The sequence below is a fragment of the Salmo salar genome, chromosome 21 (genome assembly GCF_965601325.2).
Source record: "Salmo salar chromosome 21, fSalSal1, whole genome shotgun sequence".
NCBI classification, from domain to species: domain Eukaryota; kingdom Metazoa; phylum Chordata; class Actinopteri; order Salmoniformes; family Salmonidae; genus Salmo; species Salmo salar.
Window position 1 is genome coordinate 33,070,001 of NC_138311.1, and position 14,736 is coordinate 33,084,736.

General features: G+C 41.9%; 1 protein-coding gene across 1 annotated transcript in view; it reads left to right on the forward strand.

Annotated features, from left to right (window-relative positions):
- LOC106582188 (ephrin type-A receptor 6) overlaps positions 1 to 14,736 on the forward strand; it is a 227,633-nt gene that overhangs the window by 140,701 nt on the left and 72,196 nt on the right. Inside the window, exons 6-7 of the mRNA XM_014165015.2 lie at positions 3,197 to 3,352; positions 8,686 to 9,021. Of these exons, the coding sequence (XP_014020490.1) occupies positions 3,197 to 3,352; positions 8,686 to 9,021 (492 nt within the window). The remainder of the gene's footprint in view (positions 1 to 3,196; positions 3,353 to 8,685; positions 9,022 to 14,736) is intronic.

Sequence of the window (14,736 nt, forward strand, 5' to 3'; positions counted from 1 at the left end):
CCTATGGGCAGAAACCCACCGTCGCTGGACCAGACAGGACTGGCAAAAAGAGCTCTTCACTGACGAGTTGCGGTCTTGTCTCACCAGGGGTGATGGTCGGATTCGCGTTTATCGTTTATCGAATGAGCATTACACCGAGGCCTGTACTCTGGAGCGGGATCGATTTGGAGGTGGAGGGTCCGTCATGGTCTGGGGGCAGTGTGTCACAGCATCATCGGACTGAGCTTGTTGTCATTGCAGGCAATCTCAACGCTGTGCGTTACAGGGAAGACATCCTCCTCCCTCATGTGGTACCCTTCCTGCAGGATCATCCTGACATGACCCTCCAGCATGACAATGCCACCAGCCATACTGCTCATCTGTGCGTGATTTCCTGCAAGACAGGAATGTCAGTGTTCAGCCATGACCAGCGAAGAGACCGGATCTCAATCCCATTGAGCACGTCTGGGACCTGTTGGATCAGAGGGTGAGGGCTAGGGCCATTCCCCCCAGAAATGTCTGTGAACTTGCAAGCGCCTTGGTGGAAGAGTGGGGTAACATCTCACAGCATGAACTGACAAATCTGGTGCAGTCCATGAGGAGGAGATGCACTGCAGTACTTAATGCAGCTGGTGGCCACACCAGATACTTACTGTGTTACTTTAGATTTTGACCCCCACTTTGTTCAGTGACACATTATTCCATTTCTGTTAGTAACGTGTCTGTGGAACTGGTTCAGTTTATGTCTCAGTTCTTGAATCTTATTATGTTCATACAAATATTTACACATTATGTGGTTATGTGGTTAATCAAATACCTATGTTATGCATTTAGCAGTCTTTTCAATTCTGGAGAGCTCATTCTAATGCAGCCGGCTGCAAGATTTTAGTACCTGTGTTGTTGTTGTCGTTAATGTTGTTTTATTGGTCCGTTTTAGCAGGAGGCCTTGGCCTATGTGTGGATGCGTGCGTGTGTGTTCGTGTGTGTGTGTCTCTTCCCTCAGCTGTTTGAGGGTCAGACAGAAGTATCATTAGTTGACAGTTTAAAACAGTTCTGCTGGGGGAATAACGGAGTGACAGTGTGTGAATCAAGGCCATGTATAAACCCATGCACTACCAGAGGTTAATGGCACAGCCAACCTTGGGCCGCTGCAGGGGGTGTCACTCATCATATTGATACTGCAGCCTGTGTTGGTGGAAGGGGCTTCTGCAGTGTGTGTGCGTGCGTGCGTCTGCGTGCGTGCGTCTGCGTGCGTGCGTCTGTGTGCGTGTTTGGGTGCGTGTGCGCGTGCGCGTGTGTGTGTGTGTGTGTGTGTGTGTGTGTGTCATGTCCTAATTAATCCCATTTGATCTGCGTGGATGTGGTTTCAGGGCTCCTGTAGGTTAATTTATCAGAAGGAGAAATGGAAAGACTCCATCCACACACACACACACACACAAACACACACATCAAGGCTTTCAGTACTTCAAGGTGAAGCCCTCAGATGGCTCAGCCTGTGTTACCTTGTTAAATCGATGGGCACTCTGACAACCCCAGAAGTGGAATTCTCCTCTGACTGCATACCTGGGGATAGTGTGTGTGTGTGTGCGTGTGGTACCATCGGTTAAAGGCTGAGAGGGATTTGAAAGGCCATTTGTCCCTGAGGTATACAGGCTTTAGGATCGGACTGCAGGGAGAGAGGGAGGACAGAGTGTAGGAGAAGAAAGGGAGAGAATAGAGGGATCTTTTTTCTCATTACTGCTTTCAATGTACTTCATTTTCCTAGTCTTTCTGGATATAAATCAGTAGAGATTAATTTCATCAGGTCAACAGATTGTGTTTGCTTGTCTAAGCCTATGTCCATTGACTGTGTAACAAATGTCCTGCCATTTGATGTCATCGTTCTTTCTCTTTTGTGAATTTGCTATCTCTGTGTCTGTTATCCTGCCATATACAGTTTAACCATATCTCTGTGTCTGTTATCCTGCCATATACAGTATAACCATATATCTGTGTCTGTTATCCTGCCATATACAGTATAACCATATCTCTGTGTCTGTTATCCTGCCATATACAGTATAACCATATCAATGTCTGTTATCCTGCCATATACAGTATAACCATATATCTGTGTCTGTTATCCTGCCATATACAGTATAACCATATCTCTGTGTCTGTTATCCTGACATGTATAACCATATCTCTGTGTCTGTTATCCTGACATGTATAACCATATCTCTGTGTCTGTTATCCTGACATGTATAACCATATCTCTGTGTCTGTGATCCTGACATGTATAACCATATCTCTGTGTCTGTTATCCTGCCATATACAGTATAACCATATCTCTGGTCTGTTATCCTGACATATACAGTATAACCATATCTCTGTGTCTGTTATCCTGCCATATACAGTATAACCATATCTTTGTGTCTGAGATCCTGCCATATACAGTATAACCATATCTCTGTGTCTGTTATCCTGCCATATACAGTATAACCATATATATGTGTCTGTTATCCTGCCATATACAGTATAACCATATCTCTGTGTCTGTTATCCTACCATATACAGTATAACCATATCTCTGTGTCTGTTATCCTGCCATATACAGTATAACCATATCTCTGTGTCTGTTATCCTGCCATACACAGTATAACCATATCTCTGTGTCTGTTATCCTGCCATATACAGTATAACCATATCTCTGTGTCTGTTATCCTGCCATATACAGTATAACCATATCTCTGTGTCTGTTATCCTGACATGTATAACCATATCTCTGGTCTGTTATCCTGACATATACAGTATAACCATATCTCTGTGTCTGTTATCCTGCCATATACAGTATAACCATATCTTTGTGTCTGAGATCCTGCCATATACAGTATAACCATATCTCTGTGTCTGTTATCCTGCCATATACAGTATAACCATATATATGTGTCTGTTATCCTGCCATATACAGTATAACCATATCTCTGTGTCTGTTATCCTGCCATATACAGTATAACCATATCTCTGTGTCTGTTATCCTGCCATATACAGTATAACCATATCTCTGTGTCTGTTATCCTGCCATATACAGTATAACCATATCTCTGTGTCTGTTATCCTGACATGTATAACCATATCTCTGGTCTGTTATCCTGACATATACAGTATAACCATATCTCTGTGTCTGTGATCCTGACATATACATATATATATAGCCATAAATCCCTCTTTCTCTCCACAGCGTGTCGACCAGGCTTCTACAAGGCGTTTACAGGGAACATCAAGTGTTCCAAGTGTCCCCCTCACAGTTTCAGCTATGGCGAGGGGGCTGCTGTCTGCCACTGTGAGAAGACTTTCTACAGATCTGAGAGAGACCCACCCACTATGGCCTGCACACGTGAGTATCATCAATCAATCAATCAATCAGGCAATGTCGTAATTGTCCCAGCAGCAGTCAATACACTCAGGGAGAGTACAGTACAGGCATATAGTGTTATATACTCTTGGAGATTACAGTACAGGCATGTCATGTTATATACTCTTGGAGAGAGTACAGTACAGGCATATAGTGTTATATACTCTTGGAGAGTACAGTACAGGCATATAGTGTTATATACTCTTGGAGAGTACAGTACAGGCATATAGTGTTATATACTCTTGGAGAGTACAGTACAGGCATGTAGTGTTATATACTCTTGGAGAGTACAGTACAGGCATATAGTGTTATATACTCTTGGAGAGTACAGTACAGGCATGTAATGTTATATACTCTTGGAGAGAGTACAGTACAGGCATATAGTGTTATATACTCTTGGAGAGTACAGTACAGGCATATAGTATTATATACTCTTGGAGAGTACAGTACAGGCATGTAGTGTTATATACTCTTGGAGTGTACAGTACAGGCATGTAATGGTATATACTCTTGGAGAGTACAGTACAGGCATATAGTGTTATATACTCTTGGAGAGTACAGTACAGGCATGTAATGTTATATACCCTTGGAGAGTACAGTACAGGCATATAGTGTTATATACTCTTGGAGAGTACAGTACAGGCATATAGTGTTATATACTCTTGGAGAGTACAGTACAGGCATGTAGTGTTATATACTCTTGGAGAGTACAGTACAGGCATGTAATGTTATATACTCTTGGGGAGAGTACAGTACAGGCATATAGTGTTATATACTCTTGGAGAGTACAGTACAGGCATGTCATGTTATATACTCTTGGAGAGTACAGTACAGGCATGTAATGTTATATACTCTTGGGGAGAGTACAGTACAGGCATATAGTGTTATATACTCTTGGAGAGTACAGTACAGGCATGTAGTGTTATATACTCTTGGAGAGTACAGTACAGGCATGTAATGGTATATACTCTTGGAGAGTACAGTACAGGCATATAGTGTTATATACTCTTGGAGAGTACAGTACAGGCATGTAATGTTATATACCCTTGGAGAGTACAGTACAGGCATATAGTGTTATATACTCTTGGAGAGTACAGTACAGGCATATAGTGTTATATACTCTTGGAGAGTACAGTACAGGCATGTAGTGTTATATACTCTTGGAGAGTACAGTACAGGCATGTAATGTTATATACTCTTGGGGAGAGTACAGTACAGGCATATAGTGTTATATACTCTTGGAGAGTACAGTACAGGCATGTCATGTTATATACTCTTGGAGAGTACAGTACAGGCATGTAATGTTATATACTCTTGGGGAGAGTACAGTACAGGCATATAGTGTTATATACTCTTGGAGAGTACAGTACAGGCATGTAGTGTTATATACTCTTGGAGAGTACAGTACAGGCATGTAATGGTATATACTCTTGGAGAGTATAGTACAGGCATATAGTGTTATATACCCTTGGAGAGTACAGTACAGGCATGTAATGTTATATACCCTTGGAGAGTACAGTACAGGCATATAGTGTTATATACTCTTGGAGAGTACAGTACAGGCATATAGTGTTATATACTCTTGGAGAGTACAGTACAGGCATGTAGTGTTATATACTCTTGGAGAGTACAGTACAGGCATGTAATGTTATATACTCTTGGGGAGAGTACAGTACAGGCATATAGTGTTATATACTCTTGGAGAGTACAGTACAGGCATGTCATGTTATATACTCTTGGAGAGTACAGTACAGGCATGTAATGTTATATACTCTTGGGGAGAGTACAGTACAGGCATATAGTGTTATATACCCTTGGAGAGTACAGTACAGGCATGTAATGTTATATACTCTTGGAGAGTACAGTACAGGCATGTAGTGTTATATACTCTTGGAGAGTACAGTACAGGCATATAGTGTTATATACTCTTGGAGAGTACAGTACAGGCATGTAATGTTATATACTCTTGGAGAGTACAGTACAGGCATATAGTGTTATATACTCTTGGAGAGTACAGTACAGGCATGTAATGTTATATACTCTTGGAGAGTACCGTACAGGCATGTAATGTTATATACTCTTGGAGAGTACAGTACATGCATGTAATGGTATATACTCTTGGAGAGTACAGTACAGGCATATAGTGTTATATACTCTTGGAGAGTACAGTACAGGCATGTAGTGGTATATACTCTTGGAGAGTACCGTACAGGCATGTAATGTTATATACTCTTGGAGAGTACAGTACAGGCATGTAATGGTATATACTCTTGGAGAGTACAGTACAGGCATGTAATGTTATATACTCTTGGAGAGTACAGTACATGCATGTAATGTTATATACTCTTGGAGAGTACAGTACAGGCATATAGTGTTATATACTCTTGGAGAGTACAGTACAGGCATGTAATGTTATATACTCTTGGAGAGTACAGTACAGGCATGTAATGTTATATACTCTTGGGGAGTACAGTACAGGCATGTAATGTTATATACTCTTGGAGAGTACAGTACAGGCATATAGTGTTATATACTCTTGGAGAGTACAGTACAGGCATGTAATGTTATATACTCTTGGAGAGAGTACAGTACAGGCATATAGTGTTATATACCCTTGGAGAGTACAGTACAGGCATGTAATGTTATATACCCTTGGAGAGTACAGTACAGGCATATAGTGTTATATACTCTTGGAGAGTACAGTACAGGCATGTAGTGTTATATGAGAGAGAGCAGATGAGGAGGAGGGTATGAAAGAGGGATGGAAAAGAGGAGGAGGAGGGCAGGAGAGGCGGATTGGGAGCGGGGAAGGTAGGAGAAGGACAGGAGAGGGTATAGGGAGCAGGGAAAGGTAGAGGAAGGTAGGAGGAGGACAGGAGAGGGGAATAGGGAGCAGGGAAAGGTAGAGGAAGGTAGGAGGAGGACAGGAGAGGGGGATTGGGAGCGGGGTTAGGCAGGAGAGGGCTCCAGCCTATTGTCCAGACAGACAGAAAGCTTGGCAGGACTGGAGGGTTTAAATCCCCCAGGCCTTTTAACACTGCCCCTCTGACAGCTGGCAGACTGCTCTGTACAGCACAATACCTGCACACACATACACAATGCCTGCACACACATAATGCCTGCACACACATCTACTCAATGCCTGCATGCACCTACTCTCACAATACCTCTCCCAGAATAACTTCACACACAATGGAGAAGCAGTCACCTTGATGATAAGCTGTCTGTAGTAGATAGTAGATGTTTGTCAAAGTGAACAATGGTATCAAAGTACACATGGCATTATAATAGCAAGGTTTTGTTTTTTAGCCATGTTTAAAGTGGATCTGATAGCGTTTTAGCAACATGAAATCGCATTACAATCTGTTCATATACACCCCCAGGAACATCATGGCACCGTTTTCTGACAAGTGAGCACTTAGATATGGTCATTTTCACGTTTCATAAATTCATAGAATGTTTGGAAATGATGTAGAGTAAGGTATTTGTGAAAATTCTATATCAGTATAGAGTGGGAAAGCGGGCATGGATTTTGACAATTAATAAACTGCAGTAATTAAAACCTAATAAAAAAATCTGTCTTATCCAAGACCAGAGTCTACGCAGACTGGTGCCCCATAGCCAATCAGAGCTACAGTAGGCCTATATGCAAATAAGCCATTTGCCACACGGGCCTGTCATCATTCACTTTGACCTGGACTGTGTGTTTACAGGCAGGAGCAACAGTAATACTTTAGACCATTAGAACGCATTCACCAAAAGCTCCAAAATACACCTGAATGGATTTCTGCCAGTAAGTAAATGTCTCCTCTTACGTTTGGGAACTTTACAGACCTATTGATCAAACAACCATAAAAAGGTAGGCTCTCTCTGCCTCAGTTATGCACATCAACAACAAGTTCAACACTAATGCTAGCCAGAGCAAGATGAGCTCAAATATAACGAGGGAACATTAGATAAACACTCAAACTTTTTCAGCTACTTGGCCATCGAAATTGCACTGATAAACAATGGTGAGTAGTAGCCTGCTGGTCCCACGTTTTGACAACTGAATGGGAACTTGCCTGCCCGCACATTTGATCAATGCCAAATACATTTGATTGACGACTAAGGGTGCGTTTGTAAATTGCCTTCAGTATGTCAGAGTGCACTCTGGGTTGTTCGTTTAGAGCACACTGCACTATTGACACTGGACACGCTGGCCGAGGAGTAAGGTTGATCTGAGCATTCCTGACAATGGCAGTCAAACACCCAAGCTAACTGTCTAAAGTTGGCTAGCTTCCTTGCTACTTCCAGAGACAAATGAGAGAACACCTCGTTCTGACCATTTTATTCGCCCTAGCAGAGCTGGTTAGGCTGTTTGCATGTTATCTAGACTGTGCTGCTGGTAACAATTGACAGGGGTCATATTCGGCGGTGTTGCGTGTTCATAAATTCATCAGTTATCCTTCACTCTTAGATGAGAGTTCTCTGAAATTGGATTAGATAGCCAGAGTGAATTTACGAACACACAAGATATGCTAACTGGATAACAGTTGTTAAAGTTCAATAAAGCTAGCTAGCAAAGCGATTCATATGTATTGCTAGCTAACCAAATGACACCTGCATCTCTAGCTGTAGCAACCAAAAAACAATGAGGGGAAAAAGTCAGTCACTCGCCCACTCCAATGACATGACATCATCCCAGCAGCTAGCTAGCAAACATTAGCCTCCACGTTTTTAGCTTGCTAAATTAATAGATACATAAATAGTTACGCTAGCCACATTATGACTGACTTGTTATCATTGCCCTTGCTAGTTTGATTATATTGACATTCCCAGCCTTAGTTACATTCGGCCGTTTTGGTCCAAAATATTGAGTCATTGAAACTGAAAAGGTGCATCCTGAATGGAGGCAGCTACAATGTACCAGACCAGCTGTGATTTACAACCTGAAAATATTTTTTGGACTACCAAGAAATGTATTGGTGAATTACATTAATCATATATTGAACTGCATCCATATAATCTACCAACAATGCCTTAGTGTACGTCATGGAATGTTGAGTCAAATAGAACCTATTTTAAAACCTCTTATAAAGTTAGTTTTGTAGTATGAACTGGGAATTTTATATTTTTGATTGATGTGACTGTCTGTTTGTTTCTTATCTGCAAAGGAGTTAAAACGCTGTCTGTTCCACTTAAAGTGGAATAACATTTGCCTGTTCCCTTTCAATGTGTGCTATACTCTTTATTTGGACTCATACCACCACAAACTATAGAGATGTTGAGGCAGAAACATGATCAATCAACACGAAGCTCTCTCTCTATTCCAGGTCCCCCCTCCCCTCCTCATAACGTGGTCTTCAACCTGAACGACACCTGTCTACAGTTGGAGTGGTCTCCTCCCAGCGACATGGGTGGTCGCAAGGACCTGACCTATAACGTGCTATGTAAGCGATGCGGCCCGGAGCCCGACCAATGCCAGCTTTGTGGGGAAGAGCTTCGCTTTGTGCCCCGCCCCCAGGGCCTGACTAACACCACGGTGACGGTGATGGACTTCTCTGCTCATGCCAACTACACCTTTGAGATTGAGTCACTGAATGGAGTGTCTAAGATGAATAACTACCAGAGACCTGTGGCCTCCATCACTGTCTCCACCGACCAGGGCGGTGAGTACACCTATACACTGACCTCTAACCTCTGACCCTGAACCTGTCAGACATCACTGTCTCCACCGACCAGGGCGGTGAGTACACCTATACACTGACCTCTAACCTCTGACCCTGAACCTGTCAGACATCACTGTCTCCACCGACCAGGGCGGTGAGTACACCTATACACTGACTAGGGTGTCCAATTAAAAGACATCTTTTACCAACATATGTTAATTGTGTATCTAATCCTCTAAAACCAATGGTCCAAACCTCATGTCTCTAGCATAATCCGTTCAAAAGGTATTGGAGTTTTTACCCCTGTAGGATGGCCAGAATTAGGGGGACTAAATCAATGGAGGCAAGAGAAAAAAAGTGGTAAAAAAATCAGGAAAATTGCATCGTGTTAGCTAGGCTGGATTCTGTGCAAGAATGAAGGCTACTGACGGTCTAAAAGGCTCACTTTCCCCATTGAACTCATCTTTCTCTTTGAATCCGCGGGACAGAAAACAATATAGAGGTCAAATGGATATCGATTATGACATTTTAGTGTACGCTTTTGATATTATTTCGAAACTCCTTTTCTTTTTCGAAGATGTCAACGGAGCACTGAGCGAATACCAAGCTTTTTATTCTCGAAGCCTTTTACATTTAATTCAGCTCGCGTCATGCTAATTTAGCTTTTTGCAACCCGCGGAAACAACTTTGAAGACGACAACCACAAAATGGTAAATCCTCAAAAGTTGTTAGGAGAAACCTTCACTGCTATGGCAACCAAGCTCGGCGCGTATTATTAGATGTATTAGGTCACCAAATCCAACTCTGGATGCGATGTTGATGATATGTCAGAGAAAGACCCCACTGAATGATTCAGAACATAATCATTTGTCCTTTTAAAATGTATTTTATAACATAATTGAAATGTCATCACCAAAGCGCATTTTCACCCGCTCTGGCCAGAGTGGGTGGACAACCTACTCTAACCCCTAAACCCCTTAACCCTGACCCGTGGCGCCACGGCCACTATTACAGTCACCTCCGACCAGGGCGGTGAGTACACTCACACCCATGCACACATACACTGTCACACACACTCTCAATGCACAGTGTACAGTCTCTCTGTAAAGCATTATGCACAATATGTCCTCTGCGTGATAAAATGGCTATAGTTCTCATCTATCGATGTACGATATATCGGTGAACAAATCGGAATCGGACGATATTAGCTAAAAATGCCAACTTCGGTATCGGCCCGATGTCTAGTTTAACCTCTTGGGGCTAGGTGGGACGCTAGCGTGCCACCCGTGGTGCACTCCATCAACAGCAGGTGCATTTCAAGAGCGGCAAATTTGAATCCAAATAAATGTCAAAATTCAAATTTTTCAAAAATACAACTATTTTACACCATTTGAAAGATAAACATCTCCTTAATCTAACCACGTTTTACGATTTCAAAAAGGTTTTACGGCGAAAGCATAAATTTAGAGTATGTTAGGACAGTACATTTACAAGAGTTGTGTGTAATGTTTTGTCAAGTCAAAGACAGGGTCACCAAAACCATAAAACCAGCTAAAATGATGCACTAACCTTTTACAATCTCCATCCTAGGACATTATGTTAGACAATGCATGCATTTTTAGTTCTATCAAGTTAATATTTATATCCAAAAACAGCGTTTTACTATGGCATTGATGTTGAGGAAATCGTTTCCCTCCAACAACCGGCAGTCAAGTCAGCGTAACAAATTAAATAATTAAAATTAGAAAACATTGGTAAAATATTATATTGTCATTTAAAGAATTATAGATTTACATCTCTTGAACGCAATCAACTTGCCAGATTTAAAAATAACCTTACTGGGAAATCACACTTTGCAATAATCTGAGCACTGCGCCCAGAAAAATACGCGTTGCGATACAGACTAGACGTCATGTTGGGGAGATCTAAAATCGAAAATACTATGTAAATAATCCATTACCTTTGATTCTCTTCATCAGATGTCACTTCCAGGTATCACAGGTCCATAACGAATGTAGTTTTGTTCAAAAAAGCTCATCATTTATGTCCAAAAATCTCCGTCTCGTTAGCACATGATGTAAGCCAGCCGGACTTCTCGTCATGAACGAGGGGAAAAAATATATTTCCGTTCGTTCAAACATGTCAAACGTTGTATAGCATAAATCATTAGGGCCTTTTTTAACCAGAACATGAATAATATTCAAGGTGGACGAATGCATACTCTTTTATAACGTATTGGAACGAGGGTACCCAACATGAACTCGCGCGCCAGGTGTCTAATGGGACATCATCGTTCCATGGCTCTTGTTCGGTCAGATCTCCCTCCAGAAGACTCAAAACACTTTGTAAAGGCTGGTGACATCTAGTGGAAGCAATAGGAAGTGCCAAAATATTCCTAAACCCCTGTGTTTTTCAATGGGATAGGTTTAAAGTCAATACAACACATCAGGTATCCACTTCCTGTCAGAAAATGTCTCAGGGTTTTGCCTGCCAAATGAGTTCTGTTATACTCACAGACACCATTCAAACAGTTTTGGAAACTTTAGACTGTTTTCTATCCATATATAATAAGTATATGCATATTCTAGTTACTGGGTAGGATTAGTAACCAGATTAAATCGGGTACATTTTTTTTATCCAGACGTGCAAATGCTGCCCCCTAGACCCAACAGGTTAACGCCGATGTTAAAAAACGATGTCAAAGCTACAGTGCATACCTATATAACGTAGGTACATGACGTAATGATGCCACGTAAAATGTTGACAAACACGTGTAACACAGCATTCCTAACCTAGCCCACAATGTCTGCTGTGTGGATCGAGCAGACAAGTCGAGCAGTTATTTGAAAGAGTAAGAACATTTCTGTGAGATACCTCAAAGGTGAAATCCATTAAAGCCAAGATAATGGGATTCATTGCCCTTGACAATCAACCGTTCTGTCGTGGGTGATGTTGGCTTTCGCCGACTGATCGAGCACCGGTACACACTACCAAGTGCGCTATTTTTCAGATGTTGCCCTACCGGAGTTACACAGTAATAGCGTCACTGCTATTAGCTTCAAGACATACATACCTATGGAATGCCGTTTGGGTCTTTGCGTCTCAAAAAAAATACAGTAGCACTGTCAAAGCTGTCCAAAATAGTCTGCAAACACGATGTGTTTACAATACTTTGTTGGTAATAAAGCATCATTTGTTCGACCGCAACTTCTGGGGTAGCTAGCTTTAGCTTGGTACCTAGCTAGCACCAATACAACCAGCCTGAAAACAATGACCAGTAGAAACTGCAGTCATTTTCATTATTCTTAGCAATGATTTAGGAATCCTTGTGTCAGTATTAGCTCGGTTGCCACTTGTTGTTCGCCTATTGAAATTGAACGTCGGTTCATGAAAATAAATAGCTAGTCAGCAACTTAACCCTGTTGCCCAAAGCTAACTTTATAAGCAGCCAGCTAGCTTCATCTGGCTAGTGAGGTTCGACCGGACCGAGTTATGTGTTGTGAAGCTAGTCACAATAAGGATTAAGCACAATAGTGGAATTTGTGGTTTGCCTTCAAAATAAAAGTATGTCATTGACGGTGATGCAAATGAATACAAATAGTAGAATTATGCCATACTTTTATTTTGAAGGCTAACCGCAAAGTCCACTATTGTGGCTAATCCTTATTGTGGCTAGCTTCACATAGATGGGTCCGACCACCATTTATCAAATAAGAACTGTCTTATAAATTAGGGTTATTTTAGATGATGACACCAAACTATATAGTCAGCTAGGTAACGATAGCTACTGAAACAGATGTCCTTTTGCTATGTTTTTGGATTGTTTGCATTCATGAGCTAGCTAACTAGCTTTTTTTATGTCTCTCTCTGTCTCTCTCGCGCTCTCTCTCTCTCGCTCTCTGTCTCTCTCTGTCTCTCTCTCTGTCTCTGTCTTTCTGTGTGTGTGTGTGTGTGTGTGTGTGTGTGTGTGTGTGTGTGTGTCCTTGAGGGTGTGTGAATGTGTCTGCTAGATGTAATCTATTATTCTATTACACACAGAACACAGTGGCGTCCACAGACAGACAGTCCTGCAGGTCATTCTGGGTAATATCCCCTCTGTCATTTCATTACCAGACACAGGCAGGCTGGCTTTTATCTGACAAGCAGACTACTGTAGCAGGCTGGCTTTTATCTGACAAGCAGACTACTGTAGCAGGCTGGCTTTTATCTGACAAGCAGACTACTGTAGCAGGCTGGCTTTTATCTGACAAGCAGACTACTGTAGCAGGCTGGCTTTTATCTGACAAGCCGACTACTGTAGCAGGCTGGCTTTTATCTGACAAGCTGACTACTGTAGCAGGCAGGCTTTTATCTGACAAGCTGACTACTGTAGCAGGCTGGCTAGGTGCAGAAGCACGGTTACCTTTCATCTTCAGATGTCACTCTCATCTCACTTTTACACTTTTACATCTTTGTTTTTGTTGCATCATTTGTGTAAACACACTATCTCTTCCTCTTAGTCTTCCTTCTCTCTGACACAGTCTGTCCCTCACACACTCTATCTCTTTCTCTTAGTCTTCCTTCTCTCTGACACAGTCTGTCCCTCACACACTCTATCTCTTCCTCTTAGTCTTCCTTCTCTCTGACACAGTCTGTCCCTCACACACTCTATCTCTTCCTCTTAGTCTTCCTTCTCTCTGACACAGTCTGTCCCTCACACACTCTATCTCTTCCTCTTAGTCTTCCTTCTCTCTGACACAGTCTGTCCCTCACACACTCTATCTCTTCCTCTTAGTCTTCCTTCTCTCTGACACAGTCTGTCCCTCACACACTCTATCTCTTCCTCTTAGTCTTCCTTCTCTCTGACACAGTCTGTCCCTCACACACTCTATCTCTTCCTCTTAGTCTTCCTTCTCTCTGACACAGTCTGTCCCTCACACACTCTATCTCTTCCTCTTAGTCTTCCTTCTCTCTGACACAGTCTGTCCCTCTCACAATCTCTATTTTCCATTTCTCTCTCTCCCGCTCTCACACACATCCACCCACAGTGTGTGGAGATTTCTAAGGAATAGGGATTACCAGTGGGGTGCCTTGGCCCTGAGTAAATCCCATCACATTTGGAGAAGAAGAGAAGAGTCTGGGGAAATGATGTGGATTAACAGGCTGCTGCCAGGAGCATGGCTCTGCCCCTATCTGTCTGATTGACTATTTTACTATCTCTGTAAGGACTCAGAGGATCGCTACAGCTCACACTGACACACACACACACACACACAGATACACACTGGAGAACATGACAGGTCTTTTATACCGTGGAGAATCCGGAAAATATCACACAGTGAACACGTCAATACTTTTTATTATGCTATTATTTGACATCAAACTACCATTCAGTGGTGTAAAGTACCTAGAGTAAAAATACTTTAAAGTACTACTTAGGTCATTTTTTGTGGTATCTGTACTGTTACTATTTATATTTTTGACTGCTTTTACTTGACTACATTCCTAAAGTAAATAATGTACTTTTTACTCCATACATTTTCCCTGACACCCAAAAGTACTTGCTAAATTTTGATTGTTTAACAGGACAGGAAATGATCCAATTCACACACTTATCAAGAGAACATCCCTGCTCATCCCAACTGCGTCTGATTTGGCGATCTCACTAAACACAAATTCTTCATTTGTAAATTATGCCCCTGACTATCCGTAAATTTAAAAAAACAAGAAAATGGA